At 54.1% G+C, this 21,677-nt stretch overlaps 1 protein-coding gene across 1 annotated transcript in view; it reads left to right on the forward strand.

Annotated features, from left to right (window-relative positions):
- Myo7a (myosin VIIA) overlaps positions 1–21,677 on the forward strand; it is a 62,633-nt gene that overhangs the window by 34,955 nt on the left and 6,001 nt on the right. Inside the window, exons 21-40 of the mRNA XM_013014132.1 lie at positions 322–531; positions 766–969; positions 1,959–2,135; positions 2,565–2,654; positions 4,829–4,956; positions 6,766–6,892; positions 7,435–7,554; positions 7,927–8,100; positions 8,704–8,931; positions 10,563–10,733; positions 12,320–12,437; positions 13,163–13,289; positions 13,921–14,090; positions 14,817–15,007; positions 15,554–15,678; positions 16,106–16,263; positions 17,144–17,297; positions 18,210–18,365; positions 18,814–18,919; positions 19,929–20,042. Of these exons, the coding sequence (XP_012869586.1) occupies positions 322–531; positions 766–969; positions 1,959–2,135; positions 2,565–2,654; positions 4,829–4,956; positions 6,766–6,892; positions 7,435–7,554; positions 7,927–8,100; positions 8,704–8,931; positions 10,563–10,733; positions 12,320–12,437; positions 13,163–13,289; positions 13,921–14,090; positions 14,817–15,007; positions 15,554–15,678; positions 16,106–16,263; positions 17,144–17,297; positions 18,210–18,365; positions 18,814–18,919; positions 19,929–20,042 (3,048 nt within the window). The remainder of the gene's footprint in view (positions 1–321; positions 532–765; positions 970–1,958; positions 2,136–2,564; positions 2,655–4,828; positions 4,957–6,765; positions 6,893–7,434; positions 7,555–7,926; positions 8,101–8,703; positions 8,932–10,562; positions 10,734–12,319; positions 12,438–13,162; positions 13,290–13,920; positions 14,091–14,816; positions 15,008–15,553; positions 15,679–16,105; positions 16,264–17,143; positions 17,298–18,209; positions 18,366–18,813; positions 18,920–19,928; positions 20,043–21,677) is intronic.

The raw sequence follows: 21,677 nt of genomic DNA on the forward strand, positions 1-21,677 counted from the left end.
GTTGGGAAATACGAGTTAAAAACATCATTGATTTCACTTCTTTGACAACTGTGGCTTTCACACATGTGGCTCACGTTCCATTTCTATTGGGCAGCGGTGGTATGAAAGCCTCGGCCCCTTGCGGTGGGACTTGGGGTACAGAGCAGGTAGCCTGGGGGGAGGTATTCCCGGCTGAGCCCTGGAGGACGGGCAGGGTGACTGTCTGGGCTTGTCTCCTGTGGCCCAGTGGTCAGTGATGACTGGGCTAAGCGGGGGGCCCAGCTGAGGAAGCGCAAGGAGAGTTGTTCCAACCCCATCTCCTCTGTATCACCCCAACTTCAGGAGCGCCTGGCTCAGTTGGCCCGAGAGGATGCAGAGCGGGAGCTAAAGGAGAAGGAAGAGGCTCGGCGGAAGAAGGAGCTTCTAGAACAGATGGAGCGGGCTCGCCATGAGCCCATCAACCACTCGGACATGGTGGACAAAATGTTTGGCTTCCTGGGGACTTCAGGTGGCCTACCAGGCCAGGAAGGCCAGGCTCCCAGCGGCTTTGAGGTACCAAATTGGGGGGCAGAGGTTCTAGGAAAGGTTCCCCTCTTTTTCTGTGTGATAGCACTCCCCCGCATCGAAGCTCAGCAGCCCCCATGAGCAGAGGGCAGCCATAATGAGTGGGTCACCACCTGCAGGTTCCGGCCCCTTGCCAGTCCCTGCCTGCCATGTGGCCTTGGACTTGCCACTGGCAAGGACAGGACAGGGTGGGTTGGCAAGGAACCCATCTGTGTCCCTCAGGACCTGGAGCGAGGGCGGAGAGAGATGGTAGAGGAGGATGTGGACGCGGCCCTGCCCCTGCCAGACGAGGATGAAGAGGACCTCTCTGAGTACAAATTCGCAAAGTTCGCAGCCACCTACTTCCAGGGGACAACCACACACTCCTACACCCGGCGGCCCCTCAAACAGCCACTGCTCTTCCATGATGACGAGGGCGACCAGCTGGTAGGCATGCCTGATTCTGGGTCACTGCTAGCAGGGGCACGCTGGGGCTGCGAGTGCTGTCTTGGGTGGTGGCCCTGGTGGACAGGAACCGAGTCTAACTGTAGTCTTCAGCCAGCCCCCAGCTGAGGGCCAGGCCGCCCAGCCTAATCCTGTGGCTTAGCAATGCCCTCTACTCTGGCTGACTTTCTCTCTTTTTCTTTCTTTCTTTCCTTCCTTCTTTCTTTCCTTTTTCCTTCCTTCCTTTCTTTCCTTCCTTCCTTCCTTTCCTTCTTCCTTTCTTCCTTCCTTCCTTTCTTTTTCTTTCTTTCCTTTCTTTTCCTCTTCCTCTTTCTCCCCTTCTCCCCACTCTTTCTTTCCACTCTTTTCTTTTCTCTTCCCCCTCCCTCCCTCCCTTCCTTTCTTCCTTTCTTTCCTTCCTTCCTTCCTTCCTTTCTTTCCTTCCTTCCTTCCTTTCCTTCCTTCCTTCCTTCCTTTCCTTCCTTCCTTTCTTTTTCTATCTTTCCTTTCTTTTCCTCTTTCTCCCCTTCTCCCCCACTCTTTTCCACCCTTTTCTCTTCCCTTTCCCTCCCTCCCTCCCTCCCTTCCTTCCTTCCTTTCTTTTTCTATCTTTCCTTTCTTTTCCTCTTCCTCTTTCTCCCCTTCTCCCCCACTCTTTTCCACCCTTTTCTTTTCTCTTCCCTTTCCCTCCCTCCCTTCCTCCCTCCCTTCCTTCCTGGGAGCTTCATTACTGGGTCTTTGAATTCAGGGCCTAGGCACTGTCTCTTAGCTTTTCCATTCAAAGCTAGCACTCTACCACTTGAGCTACACCTTTATTTTCAGCTTTTTGTCAGTTAATTGGTGTTTAAAAGTATCACCCACACTCTTTCCCTGAGCTGGCCTCAAACTGTGATCCTCCTATCTCAGCCTCCTGAGTAGCTAGGATTCCAGGAGTGAACTGCCAGCCCCTGGCCACGTTCATTGGCTTTCTGATGTGTGCACCCCACCCCCAGGCGGCACTGGCAGTCTGGATTACCATCCTCCGCTTCATGGGGGACCTCCCGGAGCCCAAGTACCACACAGCCATGAGCGATGGCAGCGAGAAGATCCCTGTGATGACCAAGATTTATGAGACCCTGGGCAAGAAGACATACAAGAGGGAGCTGCAGGCCCTGCAGGGGGAGGGCGAGGTGAGGGTCCCATGTCCCCTTATCTGAGGTCAGTGGGGAAGGCTGTATGGCATATGGAGCCTTGGGGTCCTCAGCCAAAAGAGCACCCCATGACTACTCTGTCCCATATCCTGTACCTGACCCTTCCCTGCCCACTCATGGAAACAAATGTGTGAAAGTTCTGACCATAGCTGATGACCCCAGAGCAGAGATGTTCCTGGCATCATCCCCTGCAGCCATGTACCAGGGCCCCAGGGGCAGATCACTAGGATTTCCTGTCTCTTTTTCCCATCAGATGGAATGAGGGGCAAGGGGTGGGGGTGGCAGTGTGGCGTGTGCCTGGAAGCCTTCCTGTGGAGGTGAGGTGATCGCAGGGCACAGCTCTGCCATCTGGTGGTCTTGCGCTGCTTTCTTACTCACTCGCTTTCCTTGGCCGTGTTGGTCCTGCAGACCCAGCTTCCTGAGGGGCAGAAGAAGAGCAGCATAAGGCACAAGCTGGTGCACTTGACCTTGAAGAAAAAGTCCAAGCTCACAGAGGAGGTGAGAGCGTACAGGGGCCTGGCAGCTCTTAGTGGGGCCTCGGGTGGCCAGACTCAAGCATGGTGGAGCTAGGGACTCCGGAGCAGGAGAGGCTGCTAGCTGTCCCTGCTACCTGCAGGACAGGAAGGGGGTGTCTGGGAAGACAGGAAGCTGGGCCAGGCTGGGGGGCTTCCCAAGGCAGGGAACCAGCCCCAAAGGGGCCTGAGCAGCTTGTGGTAAGAAGGTCTGCATGATGGTGTTTGGTCCAAGGACTGTTCAGACTTTCATGGCAGCTTTGTCCAAATAAATGTTAAGAATTGGATCGAGTCTGGGGGATAGGGGCTCACGCCTAATAATCCTAGCTACTCAGGAGGCTGAGATCTGAGAATCAAGATTCAAAGCCAGTCTGGGCAGACAAATCTAAGATTCTTCTTTCTAGTTAATCAGCAAACTGTCAGATATAGAAACCTGGCTCAAGTGGCAGAGCTTCAGCCTTGAGTGAGAATGCCAAGTGAGAACACATATACAAAGAATTTGATCCCTCTAGAACAAAAAACTAACATCCTGTAAAATTAAGAATGTACCTAATTTGGACGCATATTTATAATGAGTAGTAAGCGTAGCTAAGGGTGAACTTTGAGCCTCTCTTTAAAAAGCCTAGTAAACGTGTCATGTATTTATATGTCACTCTCCCCAGAAGATAGTGAGAAGCTCTTTAGAGACAGGCTCTGTGGTATCTTATCCTTGCTGTGTGACTTGGTATACAAATACTAGGCATGTGACTGGCACTTACATGCTGAATTAATGACTGATGAGCTTCATATCTTCAGACAAAGAAAACGAATCAGCAGGGGCTGGGAATGTGGCTTAGTGGTAGAGTGCTTGCCTAGCATGCATGAAGCCTGGGGTTCAAGTCCTCAGCACCACATATACAGAAAAAGCTGGAAGTAGCACTGTGGCTCATGTGGTAGAGTGCTAGCCTTGAGTACAGAGAGGCTCAAGGACAGTGCCCAGGCCCTGAGTTCAAGTCCTTGGCAAAAGGAAAGGAAAGGAAGAAAGAAAGAAAAAGAAAGGAAGGAAGGAAGGAAGGAGAAAAAGAAAGAGAGGGGGAGGGAAGGGAAGGGAAAGGAAGGAAGGGAAAGAAGAAAAATGAATAGGCAGCTGTTGCCTTAATGTAGACTTAAAATTGGAGATGACAGCTGAGTGCAGTGGCTCAAGTCTATAATTCTAACTTTTGGAGAGGCAGAGACCAGAGCATTACAATTTAAGGCCAGCCTGAGGGAGAGGAGACGTTTGTGAGACTCCATCTCAGCCTATGACTGCTTTTTCATCAGTCATCTGCCTTCTGAGCTGTCCTGCCCCTGTGTCCTGGGGCTGTCTAAGCTAGAAGGGGGAAAGGGGTCAGGGGCCAGCCCCTCCCCCACAGCTATATGCTTGCACACACCTGAGATTTCTCCTCCACCTTCCATGCCTATTTTACTCTTCCAACAGGAAGCTCCCCCCCCCCCCCAGCAACTGCAGTCAGACTCCTGTCTTGCTTTTGCCCTTGTCCAGTCCCCAGCTGAGACACAAGTCTAGTCTTGCAGTCCTGTGGGCTTGGGTTTGGATCCTAGCCCTGTGCTGGGTGTCCAAGGGACCAGGCAAGAAAACACCCGCTCCCTGGAATGATGAGGTGGCAGCTGGGGTGCCCAGCTGATGCCAGGGTCTTCCATAGCTCTCTGTGCCGGCCATGCTTCTCCCTCACTGGCCCCAACAGGACACAGAGCCACTGCAGTGGCCAGAGAGGGGACACCTGGAGAGCCAGGTCAGAGACTAGCCAGTTTCAGGGAATTAAGGGTCTTGGTGAACAGGCAGTTAGAACCCAGGGTATATTCTAGTGGCATAGATGTGTGAGGGGTCTGCCCCAGAGAGATGGGTATCTGCTCAGAATCAGGCAGAGCAGGTTGAAAGAGGCCTTGCAGGTATTGGCCTGGGTGCAGAGGAGCCTTATTCCTGGATGCGGTGGCACCAGGCAGCTCCCAGCTGTGTGGGCCAGCTCTGTGGATCAAGGTGCTGACAATAGCAGGTATGGGGCGGGGAGCAGGAGCTCTCCTGCCTGCTTCTTGGATTCTGTACTCTGGGGAGAGATACCCTGGCAGCCTGGGGCAGCAGCCCTAGCTTCACCTGCCCTAGCCAAGCCTCTTCCTTCGTTCCAGGTGACTAAGAGACTGCACGATGGGGAGTCCACAGTCCAGGGCAACAGCATGTTGGAGGACCGGCCCACCTCAAACTTGGAGAAGCTACACTTCATCATTGGCAATGGCATCCTGAGGCCAGCGCTGCGGTCAGTGTCAGGGCGTGCGCAGAGCCTCGCCAGGTCATTTGCCTTTGCTGGGAGGGCCTGGAAGGCGCAGGCACCATTACCTCAGCAACAGATTAAGCCAAAGGGATCTGTGTTTAGCCTCATTGCTGGCTAGCTGTGTGAGCCTAACCCTTTAATTTGTTTTTCTCAAGCCTCAGTTTCCTCCTCCATAAGGAGAGAGTAAAAGAGTACTGTACCCACCTCCTCTGAGGCTTGTGGGAAGGAAAGCAGAGGAGGGGTATGTGATGAAAGACATGGAACATTGCAGCGCTCAGTAAAGGGTAGCTGTGACACAGTCACTGTTACACTTCACCTTCCTGCAGCCGGCCATCCTGGCCAGCATCACTGCGGGCAAGGTTCCTGGGGATCCTGCCAGTGTCTTTCTCCCCCTCCTTTCCCCACCTGCCCCAAGACCTCTTGGTGCTAGGGAATGGGTATGAAGACTCAGAGTCACCAGGAGCAATTAAAGAATCACCACCCCTGGGTGGTTGGGCAAGGGGTAGGGCTTCTCTGTGGAGGACTTCGTGTTTGCTGCTGGGAGGATGGCCCATGAGTTAATAATCTCCATCTTCTGGAGGGAAGAATGGGTCCAGAATAGGGAAGAGGCTTGCCCAAGGGACATATGGCTTTCCAGACTCCTCCTCCCCACACCCCTTCCTTCATTCTTCCCTGAGGCTAGATATGGCCTCTCCAGAGGCCGTCTGGGGCCTCCCCTGCTGGGAAGGGAAGATAGGCACAATATAGTCTTCCCTGGAAGTTGACTGTTCCAGAAAGAGTAATAGGAGCCCAGGACCCAGAGTCAGCAGGCTGGGCATGGGCTGCCTGAGCGCCCCAGTGAGTAGGGTTGGGTCAGTCTAACTCAGGATGAGTTGGGAGCTAGTGTTACACTTGTTTCACATAGAGGATACAAATTTGTTCTGAGATTTTGCCTTTCCTACGCTCTGAATATTTAAAATGGCTTTTGTTTTATGAAAGTATTGGGGTCATGAGCCAGGTATGTGTGCATGTACATTGGAATGTTATTGGCTCATGAACGCTGCAAATTGGAAGGGGGAGGCACCGAATCAAATGAATGGGCCTCCTTCTCGGTTGCTTCCCTGGATTGAGGGGGAGGGGGAAAGGGGGAGTGGAGGGGGAAGTGATGAGTGCCCCCTGGTGGTCACCAGGCTACCAAGCATTCCCTTTTGGACTCCAAGCAGGCAGACTGCCTTCATAGATTGCAGCTTACAGGATGCCGTGCATCCATCACCAAGACAGCCTCCTGCCGTGGAGGCTTGCTGTGCCAAGCCTGTGAGGAGTCTCGGATCATTTTTATGCCTCCCCCCAATCCTATGGGATCTCCTTAATCAAAAAATCTCCGTCCTTTGTTTTCATCTCACTATTAAAGTTATACAAGCCACAGACATTTTGGAGACATGGGAGGTTAGAGCCCTCAATACATTCCCTACCACCTGCCATTGGTCAAAATGGTCCCTGCTTGCCCTGGTGGTGGGCAGATAGAGAAGTGAGCACCAGGGCAAAGGAGTGGTGGACCAGTGCCTTACATCAGTGTGCCCACCGTGGGCCATCATGCCCCAAGCAGGATTCATGCCACCTCTGTGGAGTAAGAAACACACCCCAGGCCAGATGATCCTGTCTCTAAAGAGAGACCCCCGTCAATGGTTCCAGGTGCCATGTGCTCAGTCTTCTAATTCACCTCCAGCAGAGTGGGCAGGAAAACACATGCGCCATCTGCTCCTGGGAGGGGGTGGGTCAGGTTGACCCTCTGAAATGATTGCCTCTCTTGTCCAGGGATGAGATCTACTGCCAGATCAGCAAGCAACTCACCCACAACCCCTCCAAGAGCAGCTACGCCCGGGGCTGGATCCTCGTGTCTCTCTGTGTGGGCTGTTTTGCCCCCTCAGAGAAGTTTGTTAAGGTAGGAGAGATGCCTAGGGTGGGAATGGGTGATAAGTGGGTTCTGTCGCAGCGTTTAGGGGAGACATCAGAGGAAGAGCCCCTATCCATGTCCTCTCAGGCTTGGCTATCTCCTGTCCAGCTCCCGCCTCTTAACACCCCTCCTTCTACCCAGGAAGTCAGTGCTTGACTCTGTTTCCCCTTCAGTTCCATTCTGTTGAGGTGAAATGACAGGAGTATGTGCCCAGGTTGGGGCTATGAGGGTGGAGGAAATGGTAGGCTGAGCCTAGAGAAAGGAAAGCAGCTGCTCTAGAGAGAGAGAAAGAACTGGTATAGGGGAGGCAGAAGATGTGTGGCTGAGAATAGGGGTTCATTGTGTGCCTTTGCCACAAAGCCACGGTACGTGGCCTTGGCCCCCAGGCCAGTGGAGATGTCTAAGGAGGAGGGATGTGGATGGTGGAGGAGCACATCTCGAGTGTGGATGTGCAGTCGGGGCTTCTGTAAGGTCTAGGCCGTGGAGGCCCGGCAAGGCCAGGGCCACCTCATTGGGTCCCTTGTGGGCAGTACCTACGGAACTTCATCCACGGGGGGCCGCCTGGCTATGCCCCGTACTGTGAGGAGCGTCTGAGGAGGACCTTCGTCAACGGGACGCGGACACAACCGCCCAGCTGGCTGGAGCTGCAGGTCGACCCCAACTCCTGTGCCTTGCCGATGCCCTAGTGCCCAGAGCTGTTCCCTGCTGCGGGAGTCTGTGGTTCATCACCCCATCATGAGGTTCTGGGATTCCCCGGGGAAAGGAAAGCCCGAAGGATCACTGGTCCCATTTACTGAGCTTATGCTAAAGTGGCTTGGGTGAGGGGATTTCCCCCTGGTCCCTGTGTTCCACCAGCCATGTGGGGCGATTGTGCTCATCTCACAGGACCAGGCAGCGTTGGGCTGGGATGCTGGGGAGCTGGGGTGCAGGGCCAGCCTCAGCCCAGGGAGTGGGCAGCCAGATCCCAGAGACAGTGAGCAGGTTTGGAATGCAGGAAGCCCACAAACCTTGATCATGTGCAGGCTACCAAGTCTAAGAAGCCCATCATGTTGCCCGTGACATTCATGGATGGGACCACCAAGACCCTACTGACAGACTCCGCAACCACAGCCAAGGAGCTGTGCAATGCGCTAGCCGACAAGATCTCACTCAAGGACCGCTTTGGCTTCTCCCTCTATATCGCCCTGTTTGACAAGGTATGGCACCGGCAGAGCAGCGCTAACTCCTAGCCCAGCCCAGGGGTGCTGCCTCCTACTGGCTCAGAGGACTTTGCACGAGTCACTTGTGCCAGGGGCGAGTCATTAGCATGCACATAGGAACATGACCTGTGTGGCTTGGGCTCATTGTCTGTCCTGTGTCAGCTGGTGCGTGAGCGCCCCCTGCTGGGGAATTGCCAGCTTTATCCACTGAGCTGGATCTGGGGCATTGAGGCTCTCTCTGGCTTGCAGGTTTGGAGACAAGATCCTTGTGGGTTGGGCATAGTTTACCTGGATTTTGATTACCAAAAGACACACCTCCTGTGCTGTCAGTGATGGCCTGTCCAAAGTTTCACAAAGGACTTTTCAACTTAGAAAATGGGAGGGCCCACATAACTCTACCCATTATTGAGACTAGGAAGATAGCACTTGGGCCCCATTAAGGGCTGCCTCGTGGGACCCTAGGACAACTTCCTGCCTCTCTCTGTGCCTCAGGTTTCCATCTGGACTAGGACAGTGACCCAGTTGATGGCCTCTCGAAGTTCTTCGTTGGCCCTGTGGTCTGCCCACCCTCCCACCGGGCCCTCTCTCCTGTGCTCACAGGTGTCCTCCCTGGGCAGCGGCAGTGACCATGTCATGGATGCCATCTCCCAGTGTGAGCAGTATGCCAAGGAGCAGGGTGCCCAGGAGCGCAATGCCCCGTGGAGGCTCTTCTTCCGCAAAGAGGTCTTCACCCCCTGGCACAACCCATCAGATGATAACGTGGCCACCAACCTCATCTACCAGCAGGTGGTGCGTGGAGTCAAGTTTGGGGAGTACAGGTGTGAGAAGGTGAGCCAAGGAAAGCTTGCTGTGCACGCTTGCTCCGTGGGCCCCTGATTTCCATACGCAGGCTGAGTGCTACTGTGTGTGTGTGAGGGCAGCTAGGTGTTCAGATTCAACACCACCTATACCTCATGGCACGTGAGAGGAGGAGGTAAAATGATAGGAGTGAGGACTTGGAAGAATCTCCCAAATCCTCACTGGAAGCGTCCCTATACCCACAGTGACTGTGCCTGGCACCACAGGCACACTTCAGGACCTACTTGCAGTATTGTTCTGAGCTTTCCAGTAAGCTCAAAAGGAGAGTCAGTTGTTTAGACAGGGCTTTCCAAATATGTATGTTGTAACTCCTTCTGAGGACAGGACCCATGTGTTTGAAGCCATGGTGGTTCTGGTTCTGGTAGAGATGGTGATAATGATGGCATGTCAATAATGACCATAGTTTGTTTTGTTTTCCCATGTGTGTGTGCTGGTACTGGGACTTGAACTCAGAGCCTTGTACTTTTTTGTTGTTGGGAGGTGGTGGCGGTTGTGGGGCCTGAGTGCTGTCCCAGAGATTTTGTGCTCAGGGTGAGAGCCCCAACTCCACTTCCAGTTTTCTGGTGGTTAATTAGAGATAAAAGTCACACAGACTTTCCTGCCTGGGCTGTCCTTGAACCATGATCCTAGAGCTCAGCCCCCTGAATAGGCAGGATCCTAGGCATGGACCACCAGGGCCTGGAAAGGGCTTTGTACTCTTCTTGCTTGGCTTTTTTGCTCAAGGCTGGCACTCTACCACTTGAATCATGCCTCCACTTCCAGTTTTGGCTAATTGAAAATAAGAGTCTCATGGATTTTTTTCCTGCTTGGGCTGGTGTCCAACTTCCATCCTCAGATCTTAGCTTCCTGAGTAGGTAGGATTACAGGCATGAGCCATCCACACCCGGAGGACAATGGTATTTAATGCTGTGGTGATGGTGATGTTGGTAATGGAACCGATGATCGTTCAGATGGTGATAAGCTAACATTCAGTTGGGCTGTGTTAGAACAGCCGTAGCAGTTGCTAAAGTTCTGAAACATTTCAGACTCACTGGAATATAATACCTGTTGCCTTCAAGGCCCTCAGAGCTGTGGGGGCTGTAGATGGCCATCCCTGGCTGCCATGCAGCTCGGCTCTGCTCTCTGCAGCCTCCACAGCAGAGCCTACTTCTGGGTAGGACGTGACTCTTCCCCCAGGGGTAGAGTGGTGAGATGGAGGAGGTGGGGCAGAGGTGGTAATGGCCCTGTACTCTCCTCAAAGCATCCCCAGCTGTTCTCCAGGACAGCTTCTCTTCTTGTTGGCTGCTGCATAGGGCTGGATATGCAGGTGTTTGTTTGCCTCAGACAGGCTGGCTGCTCTCTCTGGGTCAGTTCCTGAACCACTAGGACTGAGTCCAGGTTGGCGGCTCTGCTATGGGACCAGGGCAGAGCACGCACTTTGTCCTTGAAGAGTTCCTGGTTTTCTGGTCAGACAAGAGTACCGCTGTGAACTGGGGCAAACACAGGGGGCCAGTCCTAAGGGCCAAGGTTCCCAACCCACAGGAGACAGTCCTGGCCTCCCCTGGTCTATAAGAGCATCCCCAGGGGATGGACCACTGCGTGACTGAAGTCCCCTCCTCTAGGAGGATGACCTGGCTGAGCTGGCTTCCCAGCAGTACTTCGTGGACTATGGCTCCGAGATGATCCTAGAGCGACTCCTGAACCTCGTGCCCACCTACATCCCCGACCGTGAGATCACACCCCTGAAGACACTTGAGAAGTGGGCCCAGCTGGCCATAGCAGCCCACAAGAAGGTACGGAGGTCAGGAGGGGCCTGAGGAGGGGCAAGGACCCACATAGTCGAGGAGGTGACTGCTCCCACTTGCCATCTGTTTGTCTTTCTGTGAGGTGGAGGGACAGGGCTCCAGCAGTCATTTCTCTGCCATGGACTTCAGCTCATGTGTGTCCTTTGATGCCTGTTCTGAGCTTGTTACCCCGGACATGGATCAAACCCAGTCCTAAGGCTGCGAGTATCGGGGTGACCTTTCCTAATATAGCACTAGCTGCTTACAGACACAAATCACTCGGGTACAAATGGTTGCTGGAGGGACTTTTCTCTTTTTCTTACACACACTCTCTCTCTCCTTCCCTTCCTTCCCTTCCTTCCTTCCCTCCTTCCCTCCCTCCCTCCCTACTTCCTTCCTCCCTTCCTTCCCTCCTTCCTTCCTTCCTTCCTTCCCTCCTTCTGTCCTTCCTTCTTTCTTTTCTTTTCTTTTCTTTTCTTTTCTTTCTGATGTGGGGCTTGAACTCAGAGCCTGGGCACTGTCCCCAAGCTTTTGTGCTCAAGACTTGTGCTCTGTCATTTTGAACCTTAAAACCACTTCCAGTTTTCTGGTGGTTAATTGGAGATAAGAGTCTCACAGACTTAACTGCCCAGGCTGGCTTTGAACTGAGATCCTCAGATCTCAGCCTCCTGAGTAGGTAGGATTACAGGCGTGAGCCACCAGCACTTCGCTTCCTCCTTTTTCTTAAAAGAAGTCCAGCCTCCTTCCTGCCCAGGTCTCTAGATATTGTCATCCGTCATATGTCTTATGCAGAGTCCCAGGCCATGGCTAGATGAGAGTAGTAGTTCCTGCCCAAACTAAGGGGGTCCCCATGTAGACAAGACCGCACAGTTGGGGAAGGAGCAAGGGGCACTGTGAAAGTCGCCCAAGGCCCTCCCACCTCCAAGGCCTTGCTGTGTAGATGTGTCCTTGAATGGCAGTTGCCAGGGGCCTCCATGGACTCCGTCTCTCATCCTCTATGCCACATGCCTCCCTGTGCAGCTCTTCATCTGCTCTCTTGTCTTTGCTGGTTAGCTTCTCACCAGCTTTCTTCCCCAGGCCTGGTCCTTCCCTCCAGAAGAAGAATGCCCTTGGCATCTGGTCAGCTGCTGAAGTCTGTCCATTCTGCCTCCCAGGCAGCTACCTGCATCTCCTACGCCTCACTGCCCCTCCCTCCACTCACGGTGCTTCTAACTCCTGATCTGCCTGGCCAGGGTGTACAGAAGTGGTTTTGTCACTGTCCATAGCCCAGGGCCCAGTATCGCATGCCTCATGTCCATCCCTCTTCCTTATCACCGCAGCTCACACACCTCCATTGGGTAGCACACCCCGCCCCTGGACCTGGCCCCCGGGGCTCCACCTGCGCTCACTGGGATCCCCAGCTTTCCTATGCTGCTATATGGGGAAGGCCCTGAGAGTGGCCCCCAGCTGGACGGCTCCTGAAAGCGCTCCCTGATATTGCTTGGATAAGAGAAAATAAGGTGGTGGGTGGGTTTTAGGGCCACCCAGGCCACCCTGGGCTAGCAGCAGGCACATCTGCTTACACATTGTCCTTTGTCCCGCTTTGTTTCCTTCAGGGGATTTATGCCCAGAGGAGAACCGATGCCCAGAAGGTCAAAGAGGATGTGGTCAATTATGCCCGCTTCAAGTGGCCCTTGCTTTTCTCCAGGTTTTACGAGGCCTATAAATTCTCAGGTACTCCAGTTCCCAGGCTCGCTCTCCTCATTGCTCTGCAGTCCCAGCCCATGGCTAAACTGGGCTCCCTGTTGGTGGAGGCGTACAGTGGGGACCAGGCCTTCTCAGCCTTGCGGCTGAGGACACAGACTCCCTGCAGGTCAAACACGATGAGGATTGGAACCATTGAAGCTGTGTGTGTGTGTGTGTGTGCGCACACGTGTGTGCATGCGCGCACGTGCGTATAGAAGAGGATGGCTCAGGGTAATGGTGGGACCGGCTCTTCTGGGCGATCTACAATTGCGAACAAGTATGGCTTAGTATGGCTGCTATCAGCCTGCATAGGACACTATCCTAGGCCGTCTTTCCTGGGCGCCTGCGTGTGCCTTGTGTTGTCACTGGGCTTTATAGAATTGCCACATGAGTGCAGCAGGGAACCTTGGGGCTGAGCCAACCCACCTTCTCTCTGTCCCACTTTCCCCCTGTCCCACCTTGGTGCAGGGCGATGATTTGTCCAGAGCAGTACAAGAGCCAGTGGTGAAGATGGGACCTACGCCATTTCCAGACCCACTATGCTCTTCCTGCCACATTTTGGCATGTAGGGTAGCCTTACCAAGCCTCGGTTTCCCTACTTATAAAACGGAACCATCTATGCCAGGCTAGCTGCCGCCTTGCAGTTACGAGGGTGGGGAGGGCTGGGTGCAGGAACAGGGCGGCCTCTGTTAGCGCCATTGCTACTGTCCCAGGCCCCAGCCTCCCCAAGAATGACGTCATTGTGGCTGTCAACTGGACGGGCGTCTACTTCGTGGATGAGCAGGAGCAGGTCCTTCTGGAGCTGTCCTTCCCAGAGATCATGGCTGTGTCCAGCAGCAGGTGACAAAGGGAAGCTGGGACATAACTGATGGGGAGACAAGGGTGCACACAGACCCCATGGAGCCCATGCTAGGGGAGAAGCACATAGTGGGAGCCAAGAAGCACATAGTGGGAGCTATGTGCTGTCCTTCCAGCGGTGCAGCGCCCATCTGGGGCCGGCAGCAAAGTCTCTGGCTGTATCTCACGCAGGCCAGGGATGGTTTTATGGGATGCAGTGGTGACAGCCCTTGCTCTCTTGGATCTTCGGCTGAGAGGGAGACAGACATTGAACAGGCCACTTTAGAGCAGAAGCAATGTGATGGGGACAGGGGTGGCTTCCTGGTGGAAGTGGCATGTAGACTGAGAGTTGAGGGGTCCGTAGGACTTAGATAGGAATGATTGGGCCAAGGTGGGCCTTGGCCAGACCCCGCCCAGCCCTGGTGGGGCTATGTCTGTCTGGGAGGAAGATGGTGTGTGAACTGGGCCAGGTCTGGCTCTGGCTGGGCTGCTCTGACTCGCTGGCCTTGGTCTCCTTCAGGGAGTGCCGTGTCTCGCTCTTGCTGGGCTGCTCTGATCCGGGCTGTGTTGTACCTCACACGGGCCAGGCAGGACTGACCTCCTTGGGGCTCTGTTCTCCGTGTTGGTCCTGTAGGGGAGCAAAGCTGATGGCCTCCAGCTTCACGCTGGCCACCATCAAGGGGGATGAGTACACCTTCACGTCCAGCAACGCGGAGGACATCCGTGACCTGGTGGTCACCTTCCTGGAGGGGCTGCGGAAGAGATCTAAGTATGTGGTGGCCCTACAGGACAACCCCAACCCCGGTGAGTGGCTGCCACAAGGGTCCCTGGGACATTAGGCAGAGCATGCTCCTTGACCCAGCCTTCAAGGCCTCTGGTGCCTTGTGATCCGTTCTTCCCAGACCCTGAGCCAGACAGCCCCCTGGGAAACCCATCTTCTCCCTCCCTTCCATTCTCACCAGTTAGATCCATGCTCTGCTCAGTGTTTTCCAAATAATCATTGCCTTCAAATGATCGCTGTGTAGGTAGCAGCTCCCTGGATGGAGTATCTCCCAGCTGCCCACTGGGCAGTATGGGCACCATGTGACAGCATAGTGATCAGGGTATCCCAGAGGCTGCAGGAGCCACAGAAGGGGCCTCCATGCAGCCTGGGGTCCAGGGAGGAAGCAAGGGCGAGCAGAGGGTGAGACAGAAGATGGTAAGAACCAAGCAGAGGAGCAGGAGAGAGCTGGCATGCCTGAGAACTGGAAATAGTTTGGTTTGATTGTGACGGGGAGAGAGAGGAGTCCATGAAGCCACCTCTCAATGGGCACAGGAGTATGCATTTTCTCCTGAAGGTGTTCTGTAGAAGGTTTTGGAGCAGGAGCATGATGACATTTGTCTGGGTAGAGGGTCATGGCAAGGTGAAGACAGGGTGGCAGGTGGGCAGAAAGTGGGCAGTAGTGGATTATAGATCAGGATCCCAAATCAAGATGTTCTGATTCAATCCTCCTCTCTGCCCCATGTGTCCCCATGCACCTCTGTCTGTAGCCGGCGAAGAGTCAGGCTTCCTCAGCTTCGCCAAGGGTGACCTCATCATCCTGGACCACGACACGGGCGAGCAGGTCATGACCTCAGGCTGGGCCAATGGCATCAATGAGAGGACCAAGCAGCGTGGGGACTTCCCCACCGATTGCGTGTATGTCATGCCCACGGTCACCATGCCACCTCGGGAGATTGTGGTATGTGGCCTGGTGGAGGCAGATGGGTGGGCAGCTCCCCAAGGCCCCGCTCTTTGTCCTCTGCTCTTGCTTGCAAAATACAACAAGGGGTTGATTGCAATCAACTCATGTTCTGCAGCTTCTTTGAAGATGGTCCAGGGGTCTTAGAGGAACACAGGCTTGAAATATGGGCAGCCCCCGAACTTCTATCAGAAGGCCAGGAGCTTAGAGAAGTAAACAGACAAGGCGCTGACAAGGGGTCGATGGGGGCAGAGGCCTAGGGAGGATTGTCACCTTGCATGGCCCGAAATGATTCTCGAAGGAACATCCCTTTCTCAAGCACAGCAATCCCCATGGCTCCTGAGCCAGGCTAGGCTAATCAGCAGTTTAGATCTCAGCATGCTGGGGGCTCAGGAAGAAAAGAACCCCCAGGTCAAGAAAGGCTCGGAGTACCACCCCTTCCGAGATATCTCTCCCTCCAGGTCTGGGAGAGTCTTGGCTTTCTCAGGGAGATCTCAGTAACTCCAATAGACAGCTTTTCTGAGACCTATGTGTCTCGGCCCCCAGGCCCTGGTCACCATGACCCCTGATCAGAGGCAAGATGTCATCCGGCTCCTGCAGCTGCGGACGGCCGAGCCCGAGGTGCGAGCCAAGCCCTACACACTGGAGGAATTTTCTTACGACTACTTCAGGTGACGATCGTGTCGGGACATGCGGTGGGCACGGGAGGTGAGAGGCAGGAGCCTGTTACTCTGTGGTCAGAGCTGGGGTGGATTTGTGATGTCTATGAGTTGGGCCTGGCCAGGGGCAGCCCCAGGATGAGCCTCTGGGTGTCCCCTCCCCCCTGCGCAACCAGATTCTAGGCCTGGTCCCCACCTCTGTCTGCAGTACTTGATTTCCTGGTGGGCACCTGGACAGGAAGATGGGTTGCTGCAGTTCTCAGTGCCCAGTGCTGGGGGGTGGGGATATGGGGCAGACATAATCGGAAGCTTCTATGCAAAAAGGCAGGACAAGAAGAGACAGCTCATCGCTGTCATGGGTCTCTAGCCCAGGGTTACAGCACCACTGCCTGGGCTACCTGCTGGGGGGTGGGTGTTGATGATTCCTGTGCCGTGGCAGACCCCCACCCAAGCACACGCTGAGCCGCGTCATGGTGTCCAAGGCCCGAGGCAAAGACCGGCTATGGAGCCACACGCGGGAGCCACTCAAGCAGGCACTACTCAAGAAGATTCTGGGCAGCGAGGAGCTGTCACAGGAGGCCTGCATGGCCTTCATTGATATCCTAACAGGGTCTGGGGGCACAGGGTTCAGTTCTCACCTGGACACCTTCTTTCCTTCCTTCCTTCCTTCCTTCCTTCCCTCCCTCCCTCCCTCCCTCCCTCCCTCCTTCCTTCCTTCCTTCCTTCCTTCCACAGTGCTGTGAGGGACTGAGCCAGGAGCCTGGTCCAACCTGGAGAGGTCCAGGGAGGGCGGCCTAGAGGATGTAGTATCTAGGCTGAGCCAGACAAAGGGGAGACACTGGGGAAGGGTCTAGCTCAGCATGTACCAAGACCTTGAGGCAGAGAAGCAGACCTAAAGTAATTCAGCACATCTGGCGGACAGATGTAGGATGACTGAGGAAAGCTATGCAAGCCAGGGCGAACCCAGGCACTGGTGGCTCACATTTGTAAGCCTCATTATTCAGGAGACTGAGAGTTCGGATCATGGTTTGAAGCCTATTAAGCATCAGAAAGCTGGAAGTGGAGGTGTGGCTCAGGTGCTAGAGTACCAGCTTTGAGTACAAAAGCTAAGGGATAGCATTCAGGGCCCAGTAAATATGTGTGTGTGTGTATGTGTATATGTGTGTGTGCATGTGCACATGCGCACATATGCACACACACACAGAATAGCACCAGTAGCAGCAACTAGGACATTACCTCAGAACAGGAGCCCCTAGCAGGGCTGCCACAGTTGGAGTGGTAATTTGGGGAGTCCTTTGGCTGCTCTAAGGATTTGGGATGTGGGGGTCTGTGTCTAAAGCCGAGGAGGGAAGCAGGCCGTGCCCACTTTGTCATGAGTAGCCCAAGTCCCAGGGTCAGAGGGTGGCGGCGATGGGCCTCCCAGGCCGGTGTACCCTGTGTCCTCACTGAGATGCCAGGCTTGCCTTGACAATCCTACCCGTGCTCAAGTACATGGGTGACTACCCATCCAAGAGGACACGCTCCGTCAATGAGCTCACGGACCAGATCTTCGAGGGGGCCCTGAAGGCCGAGCCCCTCAAAGATGAGGCATATGTGCAGATTCTGAAGCAGCTGACTGACAATCACATCAGGTGAGCAGAGGGCAGAGGTCACCCTGTCCTGCCCTTGCCCTTTGTGGCCTAGCTTGGCCTGGGGCCCAAGCACCAACAGGCAGGCTACAGCTCTCCAGCCCCCTTCCAGGTCTGCTTTCCCAGCTCTTCCAGCTGCTGCTCCTGACACCTGTGGCACAGCCTTAAACAGCCCTGCCAGCCCCTGGCATCTCCAGGGCACGGGGCCTGGAGGGTTCAGCTCATGATCACCATCCTATCTAGGCTTGGCTGAGCTGGTTTTCAGTGGTAGAAATGGCACATGGGCTAGGTATGGGTTGTTGGGCCCAGAGGGTGTCACCTCTTCCTTGCTGGGCTAGCCTGAGGCCGGGGTGAAAAGGCAAGCCAGTGCTTGCCAGAGTCTGAGGAAAGCCCCCACCCTGGCCCCATCTTCTTCTCCACACACTCAAATCCATCTTGAACCCACATGTTGGATCTTTTCACACAGCCAAACTTTTATATGTGGCATGCCCTTCCATCCCTTCCTTTGCATATCAGAATGTGCCTCATCGTTCAAAGCCTCCAAATGTCTCCTCCTCCTAGAAGTGCTCCATGCCCCCCCCACCCAATGCCAGTGGGGAAGCCACAGGAAGTCCAGAGGTTGGCCTAACTCAGTGTAGCTTACAGCACAGCAGTATATAAACCACACAATGCCTTCTTCATGTGGAGTCTCGCAATGAAAACGAAATCTCAGAGTTGCATGATTGTTCAGTAATCATGGGTTTTCATTCTGGCCTGGGTGCCTTGGCTCTGTGTGGACTGGTGATTGTGTGCCCTGGGGTGGGCAGTGACCACACTGTAAGTAGCACTAGTGTGACTAGCTAGTGCCTCTCAGACAGGGAGTGTGACCCCCTGGAGTCCATAGATCCCCTGACTCCCCCGGGCTGCTTCCTGCAGGTACAGTGAGGAGCGGGGCTGGGAGCTGCTCTGGCTGTGCACAGGCCTCTTCCCACCCAGCAACATCCTCCTGCCCCATGTACAACGCTTCCTGCAATCCAGAAAGCACTCTCCGCTGGCCATCGACTGCCTGCAGCGGCTCCAGAAAGTCCTAAGGTATGGGACTCTGTCCACAGGGTTAGGGGGCCAGGCACACAGAGGGGTTGCTGGCCACAGCCCACTGTGGGACAAGCCCTGGGGGGTGATGGTATGGCTATACAGCCACGGAGACCAACTGTGAGATCCTTGGCTGCTAGCTACAGAACAGCAGGACCCACAGCCCATCGGGGGCACAGCTGTTCCCAGGTGTTCATCCATTCCCTCCCCTCACCTGGGAGGCCAGCACAACTGGACAGCCTGGCTGATTGCAGAGCCCCTGTGTTCCCTTTTCATACCTGGTTCACTCCACTGCCCTGGGTGCTGGGCAGTGACCATTCTGACTAGGAAGTCAGGACATCAAGAGGCCATGTGGCTGTCTCATTGTAGGCTGTGAGGCTCAGACTGGGGCTTGTCCCAAAGTTTCCCTGGTCCCCTGAACTTTACCTCTCATCCACCCTATTTTCAGAAATGGGTCCCGGAAGTACCCTCCACACCTGGTGGAGGTGGAGGCCATTCAGCACAAAACCACCCAGATCTTCCACAAGGTCTACTTTCCTGACGACACAGACGAGGTGAGGGTCTGGCATCTGACATCCCTTGTGCCTGACAGAGTAGGACGCTGATTGGCACATGCGCGTGTAGGTGCCCCACACCTCCCATCTCTTCCTCCTGTCCCTGAGTGAGTCAGGGCTCCGTTGAAAGATCAGACACCTGATTTGAGGGGATCCTGATGATTTCCAGGTTGTGGGGGAGGTCCTGATTCCTGGCTCAACTGCCACCTTCCCTGAGTTGTTGTTCCCCCCATTCCCACTTCCACTGAAGATGATTTATCAGGGCTGGCCCTGTGGGTGTCCCCTCCCTAGTCCCCGCTCTGTTTCTGGACACCAGGCCTGCGTGCTCCCAACTCCAGGCCTCCCCAATTGCCTGCAGGGAGAACCCAAAAGCCTTCCCTTACTCCTCACCCAAACTGGTTGTGGTCCTTCCTCCCAAAGGTGGGAGTCAGGCTGCCTTGGGGTCCCTACGCCTTCCCATCTCCATAAAGCATCTCATTTAGATGATCTAGAGGGAAACATCTAAACTTTTCTGACCCTAGATACTCGCTAGATATTGCCACCACAGAATTTGGGTCGTAAAGCACAGAGAACCTTCTAGAATCCTTTTAATCTTTCCTCTCTGATAACGCCATATCCTTCCTTTCCTCCCCAGCTATCAGAACTTCATCATATTCATAAATTCTTTCCATCCCTGCATCCAGGCTGCTTTTCCCTCCCACTTTGGGGTTTTTCTTCTACCTCAAGTCTCTCCTTCCCATCACCCCATTCCTGAGGCCCCTGGTCTCTGCCTTCTCTCTTGCTTAACAGCCAGGTGGGGGTCACGTCCTGCCTGGAGGGTCAGGAAGGATGAGATCAGAGAATATCCAGATAAGAGTTCATTTTTGCTTTCTCCTAATGCTGTGTCCAGCTCTGTTTTGGGGGAGACAGGGAGGCTGAGGAGGAGAGTCTTAGCTGGAAGAGACCTGGCAGGACCAAGCCCCAGGAAAACCCTGCAGGAACTGAGTGAACTCCCTATTTTTACTTCTAGGCCTTCGAGGTAGAGTCTAGTACCAAGGCCAAGGACTTCTGCCAGAACATTGCCACCCGGCTGCTGCTCAAGTCCTCCGATGGATTCAGCCTCTTTGTCAAAATTGCAGACAAGGTGAAACATTGGCTGTCTACTCATCCGCTCTATGTCTGTGTCTGTCTTGGAGACTTGCTAGGGCCACAGGAGCAAGCCAGGGTGGGGGCAAGCACATGACTGTGCTCCCCTCCAGAACCCTGCACCCTCTCTTTCCACCATACTAAAACCTGTCCTCTGGGAAGGGCACATTGTCCAGCCCTCTTAGGACTATGTGTCCAGACATATGTTCTGCAACACTGGTCTCTCAAATGTACATTGTAGATTTGCTTTGATGAGTAACCCTGCCAATTAGCCCTTGAAATGACCCTTGAAGGCTTTGTGGTTATCTCCATGTACTAGATTACAAAACCAGGGCTAAGAGAGGTTAAATAACTCATCTGATGCTGGGCACTCATGGCTCATGCTATAATTTAGCTACTCAGGAGGTGGAGATCTGAAGATCATAATTTGAAGCCACCCTAGGCACAAATACAAAAGGCTCTTACCTCCCGTTAACTAGCAAAAAGGCTGTAAGTGGAAGTGTGGCCCAAGTCGTTAAGTGCCAGCCTTGAGACAAAAAGCCAAATAAGAGCTCAAGACCCTGAGTTCAAGCCCCAGTTCTAGCACAAAACAGAACATAACAAGACAAAACGACTTGCCATCACACAGCAAGACTTTGCCTCTTTATCCTCTGTCCCTGGAGGTCTTACAGATATAGCTATAAAGCTTCTCCCAAGGACAGAGATCTGGCCATCTGGGCAGAGCTGGGCCCTTCCCACCCCTTCCTTTCCTTCCTCTTCCCTCGTCACGGCTGGCTCTGTGTCCTCCCTTCATGGCAGTCCCTGTGCCAGACACTAGGTACCTCAAGGTGATTCCAGGGGAGTGCAGAGCCTGTGGGGGGGAACTGGACATAAGGAGTGTCAGAAGCAGGGATTGGTATTGTTCTTGGCCATGTTCCCTTGGGTTTGGGGCAGCTTCGGTGTTCTGGGCACTGAGTAGAATGACAGTCACACTGGCAGGAAGAGGCCTGTGTTCTGGAGATGTTTAGTGGGCACAGTCAGGGCTGGGTAGGGATGATATGCAGAAACCCCTTCAGGCCATGCGTGGTTTTTCTAAAAAAGGGGCAGCCAGTAAGACTTTGGGTGGGAAAATCAGTTCAGTTTTGCTTGGATTAAGTGGAATGAATAGCAGAAAGAGGAGAGAGGGGGAAAAAGACAAGGTGAAAACAGTATTAAAAAATCTCAAAACTGGGGCTGGGAAGGTGGCTCAATGGTAGAGTGGTTGCCTTGCATGCATGAGGCCCTGGGTTCGATTCCTCAGCATCATAGAAGCAGAAAAAGCTGGAAGTGGTGCTGTGGCTCAAGTGGTAGAGTGCTAGCCTTGAGCTGAAGAGCTGAGGGACAGCGCCCAGGCCCAGAGTTCAGGCCCCATGACTGGCAAAAAAAAAAAACAAAACAAAACTCAAAACTGTTGATCAATAGAGGTTGGGGAGGAGGAGAGGAGACAAGCTCTGTGGTGGTGGGACCCAGGATTGGGCTAGTGAGAGTGAGGGGATGGGCAGTGTCAGAATGTATGAGAACAGAACAGTAGGACCTGTTGAAATTGGTTTAGGAAGGAGGGATTGGGGCAAAGGAAGAGTGATGGGGGAGACTGATCAGAATACATTGTAAACAT

This window comes from Dipodomys ordii, unplaced genomic scaffold (genome assembly GCF_000151885.1).
Source record: "Dipodomys ordii isolate 6190 unplaced genomic scaffold, Dord_2.0 Scaffold22, whole genome shotgun sequence".
In the NCBI taxonomy this organism is placed as follows: Eukaryota; Metazoa; Chordata; class Mammalia; order Rodentia; family Heteromyidae; genus Dipodomys; species Dipodomys ordii.